The sequence below is a fragment of the Typopeltis vanoorti genome, chromosome 17, assembly GCF_054136105.1.
Source record: "Typopeltis vanoorti isolate ZY-2024b chromosome 17, IOZ_Tvanoo_1.0, whole genome shotgun sequence".
In the NCBI taxonomy this organism is placed as follows: domain Eukaryota; kingdom Metazoa; phylum Arthropoda; class Arachnida; order Uropygi; family Thelyphonidae; genus Typopeltis; species Typopeltis vanoorti.
Window position 1 is genome coordinate 43,885,663 of NC_143565.1, and position 15,710 is coordinate 43,901,372.

A 15,710-nucleotide genomic window follows, 5' to 3' on the forward strand; every position below is an offset into this window, starting at 1 on the left:
AAACTCGACCCACTTTAAAGCCCTCACAGAAAATTTAACCTTGAACATTACAGACATATTGGTAAGCTTTGATATCTCCTCTTTGTTTACCAATATTCCCTTAACTGACACTTTATCTCTCTTAGAAAACGTTTTCACCTCTGACATCTTAGATCTCTTTTCCTTTGCCATCAACTCTGGATATTTCTCTTGGAATAACAAAATCTACAAGCAGATAGAAGGAACCGCCATGGGTTCCCCCCTCTCACCCCCCCCTAGCCAATTTCTATATGGAAGATTTCGAAAAACGAGCCATAGACTCAGCCCCACTCAAACCTTCTATCTGGCTAAGATATGTAGATGATGTGTTCTCCATTTGGCCTCATGGCCCAGACACGTTAGACTCCTTCCTCAGTCATCTCAATAGCCTACATCCAAGAATCCAGTTTACTATGGAAAAGGAAAAGAACAATTGTTTACCCTTCCTAGACACCTTAGTCACGCGCCTGCCCAATGATACACTTGCCTTCACTATATACAGAAAACCCATACACACAGGCAGATACATTCACAAACTCTCCCACCACCACCCCTCACAACAATATAGCATCATTAAAACCCTTACCAAGAGAGCACACAATCTTTGTTCCAGTGGAACCGCCCTCACTAATGAGCTTAACCACATACACAGAACTTTCCTCTCCAATGGCTACAGTGAACACAGTATCAAAAAAATAATCAATTCCTCCCCCATTCCCCATCCCTCTCGTCAACAAGAATTTAAAAATGCCATCACCATACCCTACATCCGAGGCACTTCGGAAAAAATAGCCAAGATACTTAAAAAGTATAACCTACACACAGCATACAAGCCCTACCACAAACTTGCTACCCTTATCCGTTCTACGAAAGATCAGCTCCCCCCTCTCTCTCTCTGCCTGGAGTTTACAAAGTACCCTGTTCCTGTAAGCTTGCGTACTTTGGACAGACAGGCAGATCAGCATCCATCCGCCTGGAGGAACACAAGTCGTACATCGTTAAACACAACTATGGCCATTCAGGCTTGGCTGACCATGTTTTGGACACCACCCACAGAGTATCATGGAAGAAAACCACGATGCTCCACCACAGCAAATTCAAGAGAGACTTTTCTTAGAAGCAGCAGCAGCTCTCAGAAACCAACCAAATCTTAATAAATACGGTTGCATTAAGCTTCCGAAGATTTGGGAAACACTCATCACCAGAGGTCCCACCTTACATTCCAGGCCACCTACTACTGCCCTTAGAGGGAGCTCCACCTAGATAGGACTTGCTTAGTATTGTAAGTTTTTGTGTGCATGTTACATTAATTGTTTTTGTAATCCCCGTAGATGTCCTAGTGACTAGGACGAAATATAGGAGCATTAAATTCTAATTTAATTCATTCTGAGTGTTGTAAAAAAATCCATTAAACCTCCAACATAATGTCCTCACAGCACTTAAGCCTCTACACAAGAAAACACAATCTGTGTTTTCTAATTTTGTGTGTGTGCCTCTCGATGTGAATATATGCTCATTTTTATAGTGAAACATGGTATCACTAATATATTAGCCAGCATCCCAAGCAGAAATACAACAGATACCTATTAGCTCAGTTTCCCCCCCCCACACTCCAAATTATTCCAAAAATGTTTCTATATGTCTGGATTAATTTTGTACTCTGCTGTTTAGGTATCTAACAAGAACCAGCCTTTACTTTATTCTTTATGTGAGCTGGTCTCTCTTATGTCATGAACATTTAGTACTGATAATCACAGCTACATCCTTCTGTACCTGATATAATTGAAGAATCTCACCTATTTTGGTATTCTTAGTTTTAGTAACACTAATTGTGTTAACACATTTTTCTCTAATTCAGTGGGTCTTAACCTCTTTAGTGATCGGCACCCCCTTGAAAAATATGTTACTGTTTCTTTATTTAGGAAATACATCTATTGCAAAATAAACACATACATTTACATATACATACAAAACAATATCTCAATTTTTAATGGCTATGTTGTTGTTGTTTATTCATAATAATACTTTTGAAGCGAGGCTACTTTTTTGAAAGAGCCAAGCGCAAGTCATCACTTGCATTTAAGCGATTTCTGGCTTTTGTTTTTATGTGCAAAAGTGATGAAAATCCCATTTCACACAGGTAGGTGGTGGCAAATGGTAAAAGTGCCTGCAATGCTGCTTTTGCCAGCCGTGGATAAGGTTCTAACTGTGTACACCAGAACTGTTCTAAGTCCAGTTTTTCAAATTCCATTTGAACATGTGCATTGGCTCGTATTTCAATAAGATCGTCTTTTATTAAATAGCTGTGGTCCATCCAATCCGGGTCAAAATTTAGAAACTTCTCCCCCCCAGGTTAAGAACCACTGCTCTAATTCCTTTGTTAGCATGTACTCAGTAACACCATTGCAAAGATGAGTAAACATTTGTCTTTTGGCTGAAAAATCCTGAGTTCAAATTCTCTCAAGGGTTTTTTTTTTTCCAGCTAGGAAAAAAAAAACCCTTGAGTTTTTTTGAGTTAGTCAGTCTCATACAAAGGTAGCAGAGATCCCCCAAAACATGATTTTTCAATGTAGCAGGTAAACTAGCCAGAAGAACACATCAATTATCCAACACAATACACTGACCACATAGCCTTAGCCACTTTAACTACAATTCCAACCAACACAAATCTTTACTCTTCTTTTTTAATTCATACTTGTTACATTCATAGTACTTTGTTCAATTCTGTTCAGGATGAAAACTTAATGCATAGAATAACACACTACTAGTCTGTTTTGAGAAGGACATTATGTCCAATCGAACTGGATATGCAATTCTTTATATTATCATCATCGAATTCCTGCCATGTACCCTCAAGGGGTGTACAGGATATGATAGTACTACATGAAAAATTTACATCCTTACTAACTTCCAATCTACAATTTCTTACAAATCAGTCTGTTACTTGTCAAGACTACAACATTATCAGATGTTATATTTCTATCGTCTAAGGCAATTATTACCATATCAATCCACCTATATCTTGGTCTTCCTCTGGGTCTTTTTCCTGCCAACCTGGCAGAGAACACTTGTTTTGCTAACCTTTCCTCACCCATTCTGTTAAAGTGATCATACCACCTGAGATTAGCTCTGGTAACACATTCCTGGATGCTGACAATGTCAAGCTCTTTTCTAATATCCTGATTTTTAATATGATATTGCCATTGGCGCCATCTGTTCGTGCCCCAAATCTTTCTCAGGACTCTCATATCCACAGTCTCTAGTCTTTGGTCAAGTGTTTTACTTCTGACTCAGCTCTCAGATCCATAAATTAAAACTGGTTCGAACACTGTCCTGTATACAGCTAATTTAGTGTTTTGACTAATTTCTTTCTTATTCCATTGACTTCCTACCATACCAACTTTGTTGATTCTGTTGTCTATTTTCATATTTAATTTACCATCTTCACTAAAAATCGTGCCTAAGTAGCAGAAATGTTTCATTTGTTCCGCAGGTTCTCCATTCACAACGCAGTTGACATTTTCAGTGATTCTGCTTATTTTCATTCTCTTTGTCTTGTTATTGCTGACCTTCATACCATATCTATCACAACAGTTACTAAGTTTAGTCAGGGAATCTTGCAGACTTGTAGCGGATTTAATTAGAAGTATAACAATGTCCGCATAAAGCAAAGCACTGACATTAATCTCCAATTTTGATATCAGGTTTAATACCACTTTCCTTCATAATGTGATCCATATAGATAATGAATAACAGAGGGGATAATGCACATCCTTGTCTCACACCAGATTTAACATTAAACCATCTTCCTGTACTTCAATTCTAACTGCTGACTTACAACTCAAATAAAGACAAAGTATTGCTTGATATAATGCCCCATTGACACCATATAACTGTAGCATATTGAATAGCTTCTCTCTTGGCACCTTGTCATATGCCTTTTCCAAATCGACAAAACTTAAATACAGATCTTTGTTATATTCCCATGCTTTCTCGACTATTTGTTGTAAAGTGAAGATCTAATCCTGACGGCCTCTATTTGGCCTGAATCCAGTTTGTTCTTCACCCAGCTTTTCTTCCACAATTCTTCTCAATCGTTCCTTAAGTATACCTGCATAGATCTTGCCAGGAACACTTAATAGGGAAATACCTCTGTAATTCTCACATTTAGTTTTATTTCCCTTTTTATATATGGGTACTATGAGAGCTCTACTCCAATCATCGGGAATTCGTCCCTCTGTCCAGGCTTTCTGAACTATGCAGTGCAGCCACTGTAAGACTTTTATACCACCAGACTTCAGCATTTCTGGTCAAATATCATCTATTCTTACTGCCTTTCCACATTTCATGCCTTTGATGACTTTTTCCTTCAAGTATGGATATGTGTTTCTGACTGTATGCTTGTTGAGTATTTTTTACCACTGTGCTATCACTTCTTGTTTCATTTAGCAATTTTTTGAAGTAATTACTCCATACTTCAAGGATATCTTTTTCTCAGTTTTCATGTCACCTTTATCATCTTTAATTCCTTTTACAGCATTCTTTCCTCCATTTCTAAGCTTCATCAACAACCTCCAGAATATTTTGCCACCTTCTTGATATTTATTTTCTATGTTCTTGATCCTCACGACTTTTGTTTAGCTAGTTTTACGGTGTTTAGCTTTCTTACATTTGTCTCTGTATTCTCTAAGAGCACAAGCTCTTATTTGCCAGGAACTTTTGATATGTTATCTTCTTTTTCTTCACTGCCTCTTTAACTTTCTGTGTCCACCATAGACTTCTGATTTTTCTATCCTTGCAGACAACCTCACCACATGCCTCTCTGGCCGAATCAATCAGAGTTTTCTTCAAGGATTGCCTCTGAATCTCCAAGGTTTGGTTCCTGTTCTCAAACTCTTTTATTTTTTCTTGAATAATGTTTGTGTGTTTTAGTCTACAGTTCACAGCTGAGAGCTGCTTAACTTTTATTCCCTTTAAAACTTTCTTACATGTTCTTCTTTTCAATATGAAATTCAATTTTATTCTGCTCAAGACTAAATAGTGATCACTTCCAATTTCAAATCCTCTGTACACTCTGGTGTCCTGCACCAGGGAGAAAACATTACTATTGACAACAACATAGTCAATGAGACTTTTCTTATTCCTTGCTTCTTCTCTCCACGTGAATTTGTGCACATTGTTATGTTGGAACATTGTGTTAGTAATAACCAGTCCATGTCCTGAGTAGAAATCCAACAGATATTTGCCATTATTATTAGCTTTGCTCTTTTCTCCAAATTTTCCCAAAATATTTTTGTATGTCTAACAATCATTTCCTACTTTGCTATTTAGATCCCCAACAAGGACCAACGTTTTCTTTTTCATCGTGTCAGTAGCTTTCTCTAGAGCCTCAAAAATTTCTTCCACTGCTACCTTAGTAGAATCTTCTGTGGGACCACAGGCACAAATAAGTCTCATTGTCCAGTTCTCCATTCTCATATTTGCCCACATCATTCTACTTGACACACCTGCCATTCAAGAAGATTAGCCTCGTATTTAGTATTGAATACTATGGTTACTCCTTTTCCTTGATTGTCATTGTCTGAATATAACATTTTGTATTTATTGCTCAAAAAGATCCAACCAGTTTTTGTCTTTTTTGTTTCAGTCACCCCTATTACGTTGATCTGGTACTTATCTAATTCCTCAGCTAGCTCCATTTCTTTGCCATTGAGGCTTCTTATGTTGATAATACTGATCTTTAACTCTGGTGATGTTGAGTTGGGGTTTATTTTCAGATTTGTTCCCGTAGCTGACTTTTCGCTGTTCGTCCTGGTTCCCTGGCGAAAACAATGGGGGGGGGGGGGTCTTGTTTAATCGGGTGACGCCCCAGCTGGCATGAAATTTTGTCATGTTGTACCATTATTTTGTATTTTGGTTTAAGCCAATAAGAATACAATCTGGTCAGTTAAATCCTAAATTGGCAGCCCATCTCATTCGTTCCATGTCCGAAGCCCTGGTTGGTTCTTCGCATTCCTTTAAAGGCTATGTGGAGATCTCTCAGTTATACAGCTTTGACCCTTAAGCATATCTTCTTTATATCAGTAGTTTTCAAACTGAGGGATGTGCAAAGCAATGGTCAATATTACTTATTTTCAAGCACAACTTTGGCATGTACAGTGGAACCTTGGTTGTCGAACGCCTCTGTTCTCGAACAATTCGGTTCCCAAATATATTTTCCAAACAAAAAACGTCCCAGTTTCCGAACATGCATACAGCAACCACGTGCTCTGCGTTCTGAGCTGTAAGGTGGAAAAGCGTCAGCCTTCGTTCAGTGCAGGCACCTGCTCAAATTTGCAGCGAGTTTTTGATTTTCTTTTGTTGTTTTTTCATAAATTATTATTAATTAAGCCACCATGGGACCGTAGAAGAATAGGGATAGCAGCAAAGCGAAAAGAAAAGTTGTTAGAACCACAATGGTGATGAAAAAAGAAATCATATCCAAACATACATGAAATGCCGTTTGTGTCTCGGATCTTACTATGCAGTTCAGTAAGGCAAAATCAACAATCTGTACAATACTCAAGAATAAAGAGGCGATCAATTTTCATCTATATTTTATCTATTTAATGTGTTTATTCATTTTATGTAAGATTTTATTTTCATTATGTTTGTGTACGATCTTATGCATGAAGTACTGTTGTAAAGGTTTAAATAAACAATCATCTGGGGGTTTGGGAATGGATTAATCCACTTTACATTAATTCTTATGGGAAAATGGCTTCAGTTTTCGATCGATTCGGTTTCCAAACAGCCTTCGGGAATGAATTAAGTTCGACAACCGAGGTTCCACTGTACTTGATATTTCATCCATTATTTTCAATATAATGTAACATTAAACACACCTGCCATTAATATGATCAGTTAAAAATTAAAAGTTATAATTTTTAACCCTTTCTGCCCGAATGATTCCAATTGGAATCGCTAACTTTCTTGGCTTTCATAGCCCATATTACGTGGCGAATGATTCCAATTGGTACCGTACATCGTAGTTCCATTTTTTGCCAACAGATTGCAGCTGTCTGCTGTTTCATCATGATCGGTTGTTTGTGCGCAATTTCCTTTTGTGTGTTTACATCCGCATGGCATGTCGACATCCTGGTGCCCTTGAAACTCTCGAAAATAATAACAGGTATGTATTATACGTATAAATCTTACAAATATCGGTTTTTATGACTTAGAAACTGTAGAATAATATGCATATATTGGATTATAGAGTATAAGCTCAGAAGTTGAATATTTGCTACCAGAATATAATGATTCCATTTGGAATCAGTCAGTCACGTGTATATAATAACATGTTAAATATGATCTTCTTGTTTATTCGCGATTATGTGGCTATTTGTGCGAATTATTTAGTTTCTTCTGAAAATTTATAGAGAAAAATCATATCCTGAGTTGGGAATTGAACCCATGTCCTCCACAATAGTAATGTGGAGGACCCAGGTTTGATTCCAGGCTCAGGGTCAAATTTTTTCTCTAAAATATTTACAATTTTTTAGAGAAAAAAATTTGTAAATGGTGAAGTACAAGAAAGACAATAATTTAAAAATTAGTTTCTTCTGCAGACATTTATATTTATCACTCTTGAAGTGTTATCAACGAAGAATAGAAATTATGTATAAGTCTGAATATGTATCCTAGCATTAGTTATTTAGATTATTTTTCATGATATAAAGTTAGGCATCTGTAGATTGTGTGTCACAATATAATTATGAGTCTGATATCTTTTTCTTTTAGAATATGTCGAGGCCATTATCATCTGAAGAAATTGTATTTCTCTTAGAAGGGATATATCGGATGTTGAGTTGCAAGATGATGTGGAGGAGGAGACATTGAGGGCAGCTGTTCGAAGCAGAGCTTCAGATGAAGGAGCTGCTGCAGATGAAACTTTCAATGTAGACAGCTACAGTGTGCCTGTGGAATTCATAGGAGGAATGGTGATGAAGATGACACACCCCTCAGTGTGCGACTTGAAACTTATAAAATCAAGGTGAGTCACCTATACGTGACATAAGAAATCGATGGTGGCGACACAAAAACATGGAAACAATAGATGTGATCTATAATTCCACATTTTCTGATCCTCCTTATCCTCTCACCTTATCTCCACTTATAAAAGTCAAGAGCCCGTTGAAAATGTCAGACGATGGTCTGTTGCTGCTAAACAACATGTGAATGTCCCTCGTCCATCAACAGTCAAAGAATACAACACTTTTATGGGAGGTGTTGATCTGCATGACATGCTTGTTCAGCAATATCGCACCAACATCAAGGGTCGTTGCTTCTACTAGAGGATCGTATTTCATTTGATCAACATGCCATGTGTCAATGCATGGCTCTTGTATAGAAGACACTCTGATCAGAAGAATGAAAAACACCAACCACTGCTTAATTTTGTGTGTGATATTGCTGCTGGCCTTCTAAAAAGGGGAACGAATGAACCAAGAAAAAGAGGGCGCCCATCTGACTCGCCAAAGCCAGGACCATCAAAGAAGAAGAGGGTAGAGAAAGCACCGCATCCTGTTGCTGATGTACGCTATGATGGTGTGGGTCACTAACCAGAGTACCCCCGTCACAAGTCAAGATGCAAACTGTGTATCAAGAGTTACAGCAGAATGAAGTGTGGGAAATGTAATGTTTCACCTTTAACAAAGAGAAAAACTGTTTCAAGGAATTCCACATAAAATGACTTGAAAGTCACCACACGAATATAGCAAACGATTTCAGAATATTTAATGTCTGCATGACAATGTCCTAATGATGCCAATTCGAATCATTTCAGAATTCCTATCCTGAAATGTATTTTTCAGAAAAATACTTGATACTTTTGCTTTTTTAGACCTAAAGACAAAATAAATAGAAATTCTTTTCACTTGAAAAAAAAATTCAGGTCAGAAAGGGTATCATTGTGCTATTTTAGTTATGCTAAAATACTAGAATAAAACACATGGTAAGAAAACTTTAGATCAATACTGTGTTTTATGAAAGTGTGTGTATGGAGATGCAAAATTTTTTTTTATTTTACAAAAAGGTATGCATCTCTTTAAAAACCACTGCTTTATACTATTAGTTTGATTATAAAATTAAACTAATAGTAGAAAGCAGTGGTTTTTAAAGATATTTCTTTTTTGCAATATCTAAGGCATGGGCAGATCCATCCAATTCATCAAATCTAAATGATGATTTAGTGTAAAATACTATCGAATGACAAAAACTGCACCAGTTCTGGGAAAAAATCTCTGAGATCACTACAATCCTATGATCCATCTCTCGTCAAAAATTAACTTAAAATAGAAAGGCGACATGATATCACTTCAGAAAAATATCAGCTAACTTACCTGGGAAGATAAAGTGGCATCTTCTGGTTTTTTGTCATCTCTAATTTTAACAAATCTTGGAAACCTGAGAGAAATTCCTTTTTCAGGATCCACCTGAAAGTATGATTTTACAAAATGTAATACTGCTACTTCTCTTAAAAAATTTTGTTCAGCTTTTTTATACCTTAATGGTAAGAGGTCATCACAAATTATGAATTTTCTAAATAGAGTTTAACCCATTTTATAAAGTATTAATATTTATGATTTTTCGTTTATTTTATTCATTAGATATCTCCATTTAAATTGGGATATGTTATACCCCCCCCCCCCCAAACTGATAGAACAATACAGTTGCTCAGAAACAAATTAAATTATGGAAACAAATGGTAAAATTAACAAGAGTGGGATGTTGAAGCCACACAAAATCTGTAAAATGGGTCAGCAATAGTGTTAATATTGGGAGAATTGAGGGTCCTGAGGAAAATTAGGAAATAAAACGAACTGCATTTGGGGGAGAAATATATTAACAAGTATGAAAATAACCCAAAATGACCATAAAAGTAGTGCACTCCACATCCACAATAACAGCATCCTTGTATGCACCATACATTACACATAATTTATACTAACAATTTATTACCATTATGCCTACTTTTGCCACTAAAAAATAGCCAGACTTACTAAAATTTATAAATTTTAGCAGTAATCCTAAATACCATTGCATTCCGGCCTGGTTGGCCGAGTGGTTAACGTATCCACTCTCCAGCCAAAAGGCTGCGGGTTCGAATCCTGCTTGGGCATGATGTTTGTGATTGTCTGTGAAAATACTAGTGGTGGTCGGCAGTAGATGGCATTGGTGTAGATGATGAAGGTAGTTGCGGTTGGTGGAGATGGAGAGTTGTAAAGTAGGTGCCATCCCTCAATGAGTCTTTGGACTCCCAGGAGGTGTTACGTAATAATAATTCTACCTTGACAAAGAAGAGTTATTACACTGAATCATTCTAAAATGTTTTGCCTCTATAAATGAGTCAAAAACGAATTTTGTAGAGCTTCTAAATACCACAATTTTACATTCTATTAGACTTGAAGGGGTATCACTTTGTATGCTTTTTGAAATCTTTTATCTGCAAATGGTCCAGTTTAATCCAAATCTGAGTTGGATCAATTTTTTTTAAAATAAAAATTCTGAATATCAATAAAATCTACATCAGAGTAAGGTTCTTATATGAGTACAGATGGATAGAGACAAAACCAATCTAAAAAGTACTTATGCATTTTGCAAAATATCTGAAGCAAAAAATGCTGGAGACAGATGTAAAGATTTATTCAAGAATTTCAGAAGACAGAAAGAGCTGAATGACAATGAAATCTGAAGTGTTGAATTATAATAATACCTTGAGTGCAGCACACCTCTTCCTTGCAAAGACACTTCCAGGAAATCATTATTATATCTGATAATTACATGTTAGATTTCATTAACAGTAGTTAAATTTCAATTAACTGCTATTAAAAATTGAAGCCTTGGAGATGTGGCTATATAGAAGAATGCTAAAGATATCATGGGCAGAAAAAATACCAACGAAGATCTTTGGCAAAGCCAAAGATCCCATACAAACAATCAAGAAACAAAAAACATATCTTGGCCACATCATGAGAAATAGCAAATATCAACTTCTACAAACTATTTTGGTAGGAAGAATTGATGGCAAGGGAGCTAGAGGAAGAAAAAGAATATCTTGGTTTGACAACATCAAGATGTGGACAGGAAAGAGCAGACAACTGCTTAGATTAATGAAAGAACGCAGTTTGTTCGCCAAGATGGTCACTGACCTTTGATAGAAGATAGCACCATAAGAAGAAGCCCATGGCAGATATTTAATATATAGTATAAGAATATACTATATATTAAAGATTTGCCATGGCTTTGTTTTAATAGCAGTTAAATGAAAGGAATATTAAGTCTGTATTTCTGGAATCACTGGAAAGCTGGCTGCTGATTGGTTAACAGTGTGAAATTCAGTGTGAAATTGGTTAACAGTGTCAGACCTATTTCTATTCTCAGAGAAATGAGATTATTCTCAATGAAGTTTAGTAAGATAATGCCAATACTCACTAAAGCAAACCTATTGGACTAAAGAAATAGTTTGTTACAGAGAGAGAGTCAACTACTCAGCAAAGAATAATCATGGCTATACTAAGCAATCTTTTTGGTGATGACTACAGATTCTATTCCACTAGGCTTGAAGTCTCAAAGACCGTTGTAGGCATACAGAATAATCATAAGAAGACCAATCTAATCAGGAAAAGTAATGAAATAATCAAATATAAACACCCACCAGTTTTCAAAAATATCTTATAAAGGTGTATAAATATTTCATGTTAACTAGTTAAAACTGTTTTGGCAGTGAGATCTATCTTCATAGTTTTAATTATCTTCAAGAAACTGAAAAAGTAGAGTAATTAAATGAGCATAAAAAACAACCAACCAACAAAGTAAAATAGAGATTAAGATATGGATACATTTTTTTAGGAAAAGAATGTTTTAAAAGTTACACGATTTAGTTCATTTCTGTCTATTATCTTATGCAAAAAGCAGATCATGCTGAAGTACTGCAAAGGGAAGTTTATAGTTTTAGCATTTTAATTCATAGCTTTAATTAACCTTCAAATAACCGAAAAGCAGTAATTAAATAAGTATAAAATCATCACGTATAAAGCTAACAAAGAAAAATTGTAATTAATAAACATATGAATGACAATTCTTAGGAAAAACTTGGTCTGTTGAAGCTCATGAACTGCATTGTTATGTGAAAAAAAAAAAAAAGACTTCTTTTTGAAGCAATGCGATAAGAAACTAAGTTTTTATCAGATATGGCCAAAGTGGGTGACTAAATGCGTGATTAATTGTAAGCATGTTCTGTTTAAAAATTTCAAGTGGTGTTCTAACCAGCACCATTTCTTTAAAGGATGTGCATATTTTCTTTTGCAATAATAAGGCATTACTGTGTTGAATTCCAATCCATTTCACATGACTTTTCACTGGCATGTGGATCATCTGTTAATACAATTTTTTTTTCTTCCTCACTTTAAAAGCAGGTCCCGTGTGGCCAAAAGATGGAACGCAGTACCAACAAGCTCTCTTAGATGCCCTAACCATATATTTCCTCAATACAAAGACAGAGAAGCTTAGGTGACTGAAGGACTGTTCTAATTTGGTTTTATAGCTTTGAATCTACTTTGATATCGATGCTAAGATCTTGAGAATTTTTATGAATATTGTCCCTTAAAATTATAGGTGACTGTTCCATGAAACCTTACAGTATTTGTTATGTTGTGAGGGATAGTTATATGTTAAAGCACTATAACATCAATAGTAAAGGAGCTTGTGGCATTACCTGGCATTTAACTATTCCTCATTTTTCATTACAAGGAGATGATTTGACTTATCAGGTCAATACCTATGTGTTCACTGTTTTTTGCATCTTCTTGTTCAAGCTTCACTGTGAACTGGATGATTGACTGACAACTGTTCAGAAAGCTAACATATTGTATCCAAATCACAGGATGCTGTGGGAAAAATCATTTAGCATCTGAGATTTGAAAATACAGCATATCTAGCATTTGTGAAAAGAACATTTAAAATGCATTTTCTCAGAGACAGTGAAGTGAGACAGCAAATTTCTGTAGTCTGGAGATTACACCCACTGGACATTACACTTCTGGATCTTCATCTCCTCCTCATCACGAACACACTTAGATAACTTGATCAGTGCACAGTAGTCAATATGGCGTCTTATCAAAAAAACAAAAACAAAAAAAAAAAAAACAGCTGATGCCTTTTATTCCCTTATAGGGAGCAGACGCGGCCTTTATACCCTATCTAGCTTTTGGAGACTGAGTGGACAGTTCAATCTCCACCGATAACCAATCAGAGATAGCTGGTCCATGTCTATCACCAATAGACATGGACCAGCTATCTTTGATACTGATATATATCAGTATCAAAGTGACCAATACTGTCCATCTCAATTCACTAATTCCTAAAATGTTAACTTGGGTATTTTTCATTTCTTTCTTTACCAGTTCTCCTTGATGCATGCTTTTTACATTCCATGTTCAGTCAGTAAAGTAGATGAGTCTTCCTCTGAGATTAACCCAATTAGAAGTTGAACTTGGAAGATACATCTTCCAGCACTATATTTCAAATAATTAAGCCTCTCTTCATAAGATTTTCTTGGCAAATATATATACAGATGTGGTTTGCCATTGCCTTCTTCTGTATGTTTAGCCTACCAGATAAGGCAAACACCTGGAAGAGAAGCTAGACTCTCACTGCAAGAGATAAAGTAAAATAGGAAAGATTCACACCTAGTACTCGAATACTCTCATGGCATTGGGAGGAAGGAGCAAGAAGAAAAGAAAGAACAGTAGGGACCAGTCTATAGATAATATGAAGATATATATATTACATGTTTCTTTCTGAGCAATAAATACAAAATGTTATATTCAGGCAATGACAATCAAGGAAAAGAAGGAGTAGCCATAGTATTCAACACAAAATACGAGGCTAATCTCCTTGAATGGCATGCAGTCTCAAGTAGAGTGATGTGGGCAAATATCAGAATGGGGAACTGGAAAATGAGACTTATTTGTGCCTGTGGTCCCACAGAAGGTTCTACTAAGGTACAAGTGGAGGAATTTTTTGAGGCTTTAGAAAAAGCAACTGACACAATGAAAAAGGAAAAGTTGGTCCTTGTTGGGGATCTAAATAGCAGAGTAGGAAATGATTGCGAGACATAAAAAAATATTTTGGGAAAATAATGAAGAAAAGAGCAAAGCTAATAGTAATGGCAAATATCTGTTGGATTTCTGCTCAGGACATGGACTGGTTATTACTAACACCATGTTCCAACATAAAAATGTGCACAAATTCACATGGAGAGAAGAAAAGTCTCATTGACTATGTTATTGTTGATAGTGATGTTTTCTCCTTGGTGCAGGACACCAGAGTGTACAGAAGATTTGAAATTGGAAGTGATCACTATTTAGTCTTGAGCAGGATAAAATTGAATTTCATACTGAAAAGAATAACATGTAAGAAAGTTTTAAAGGGAATAAAAGTTGAGCAGCTCTCAGATGTGAACTGTAGACCAAAATACACAAAGATTACTGAAGAAAAAAATGAAAGAGTTTGAGAACAGGAATCAAACCTTGGAGATTCAGTGGCAAGCCTTGAAGAAAGCCCTGATTGACTCAACTAGAGAGGTATGTGGTGAAGTTGTCTGCAAGGATAGAAAATTAGAACTCAATGGTGGACACAGGAAGTTAAAAAGGCAATGAAGGAAAAGAAGAACGCATATCAAAAGTTCCAGGCAAATAAGTCAGCTTATGCCCTTAGAGAATACAGAGACAAATGCAAGAATGCTAAACACTGTGTAAAACTAGCTAAACAAAAGTCATGTGAGGACTTTGGCAAGAACATAGAAAATAAATATCAAAAAGGTGGCAAAATATTCTGGAGGTTGTTGAAGAAGCTTAGGAATGGAGCAAAGAGTGTGCTGTAAAAGGAGTTAGAGATGATAAAGGTGACATGAAAATGGAATCCTTGAAGTACGGAGTAATTACTTAGAAAAACTGCTAAATGAAACAAGCAGTGATGACAGCACAGTGGTAAAAAACACTGACCAGGCATGCACTCAGGAATACATATCCATACTTGAAGTAGAAAAAGCCATCAAAGGCTTAAAATGGGGAAAGGCAGCAGGAGTAGATGATATTCGACCAAAAATGCTGAAGTATGGTGGTATAAAAGTCTTACAGTGGCTGCACTGCATAGTTCAGAAAGCCTGGACAGAGGGACGAATTCCCGATGATTGGAGTAGAGCTCTCATAGTACCCATATATAAAAAGGGAAATAAAACTAAATGTGAGAATTACAGAGGTATTTCCCTATTAAGTGTTCCTGACAAGATCTATGCAGGTATACTTAAGGAACGATTGAGAAGAATTGTGGAAGAAAAGCTGGGTGAAGAACAAACTGGATTCAGGCCAAATAGAGGCTGTCAGGATCAGATCTTCACTTTACAACAAATAGTCGAGAAAGCATGGGAATATAACAAAGATCTGTATTTAAGTTTTGTCGATTTGGAAAAGGCATATGACAAGGTGCCAAGAGAGAAGCTATTCAATACGCTACAGTTATATGGTGTCAATGGGGCATTACATCAAGCAATACTTTGTCTTTATTTGAGTTGTAAGTCAGCAGTTAGAATTGAAGTAAGTACAGGAAGGTGGTTTAATGTTAAATCTGGTGTGAGACAAGGATGTACATTA

The 15,710-nt window shown here is 36.1% G+C and overlaps 1 protein-coding gene across 2 annotated transcripts in view; it reads right to left on the reverse strand.

The window, feature by feature from the left end:
- Positions 1–15,710, reverse strand: part of DNAlig1 (DNA ligase 1) — a 114,656-nt gene that overhangs the window by 5,166 nt on the left and 93,780 nt on the right. For both annotated transcript variants that reach the window (XM_090407011.1, XM_090407012.1), the window contains exon 17: positions 9,399–9,491. In XM_090407011.1, the coding sequence (XP_090263137.1) occupies positions 9,399–9,491 (93 nt within the window). The remainder of the gene's footprint in view (positions 1–9,398; positions 9,492–15,710) is intronic.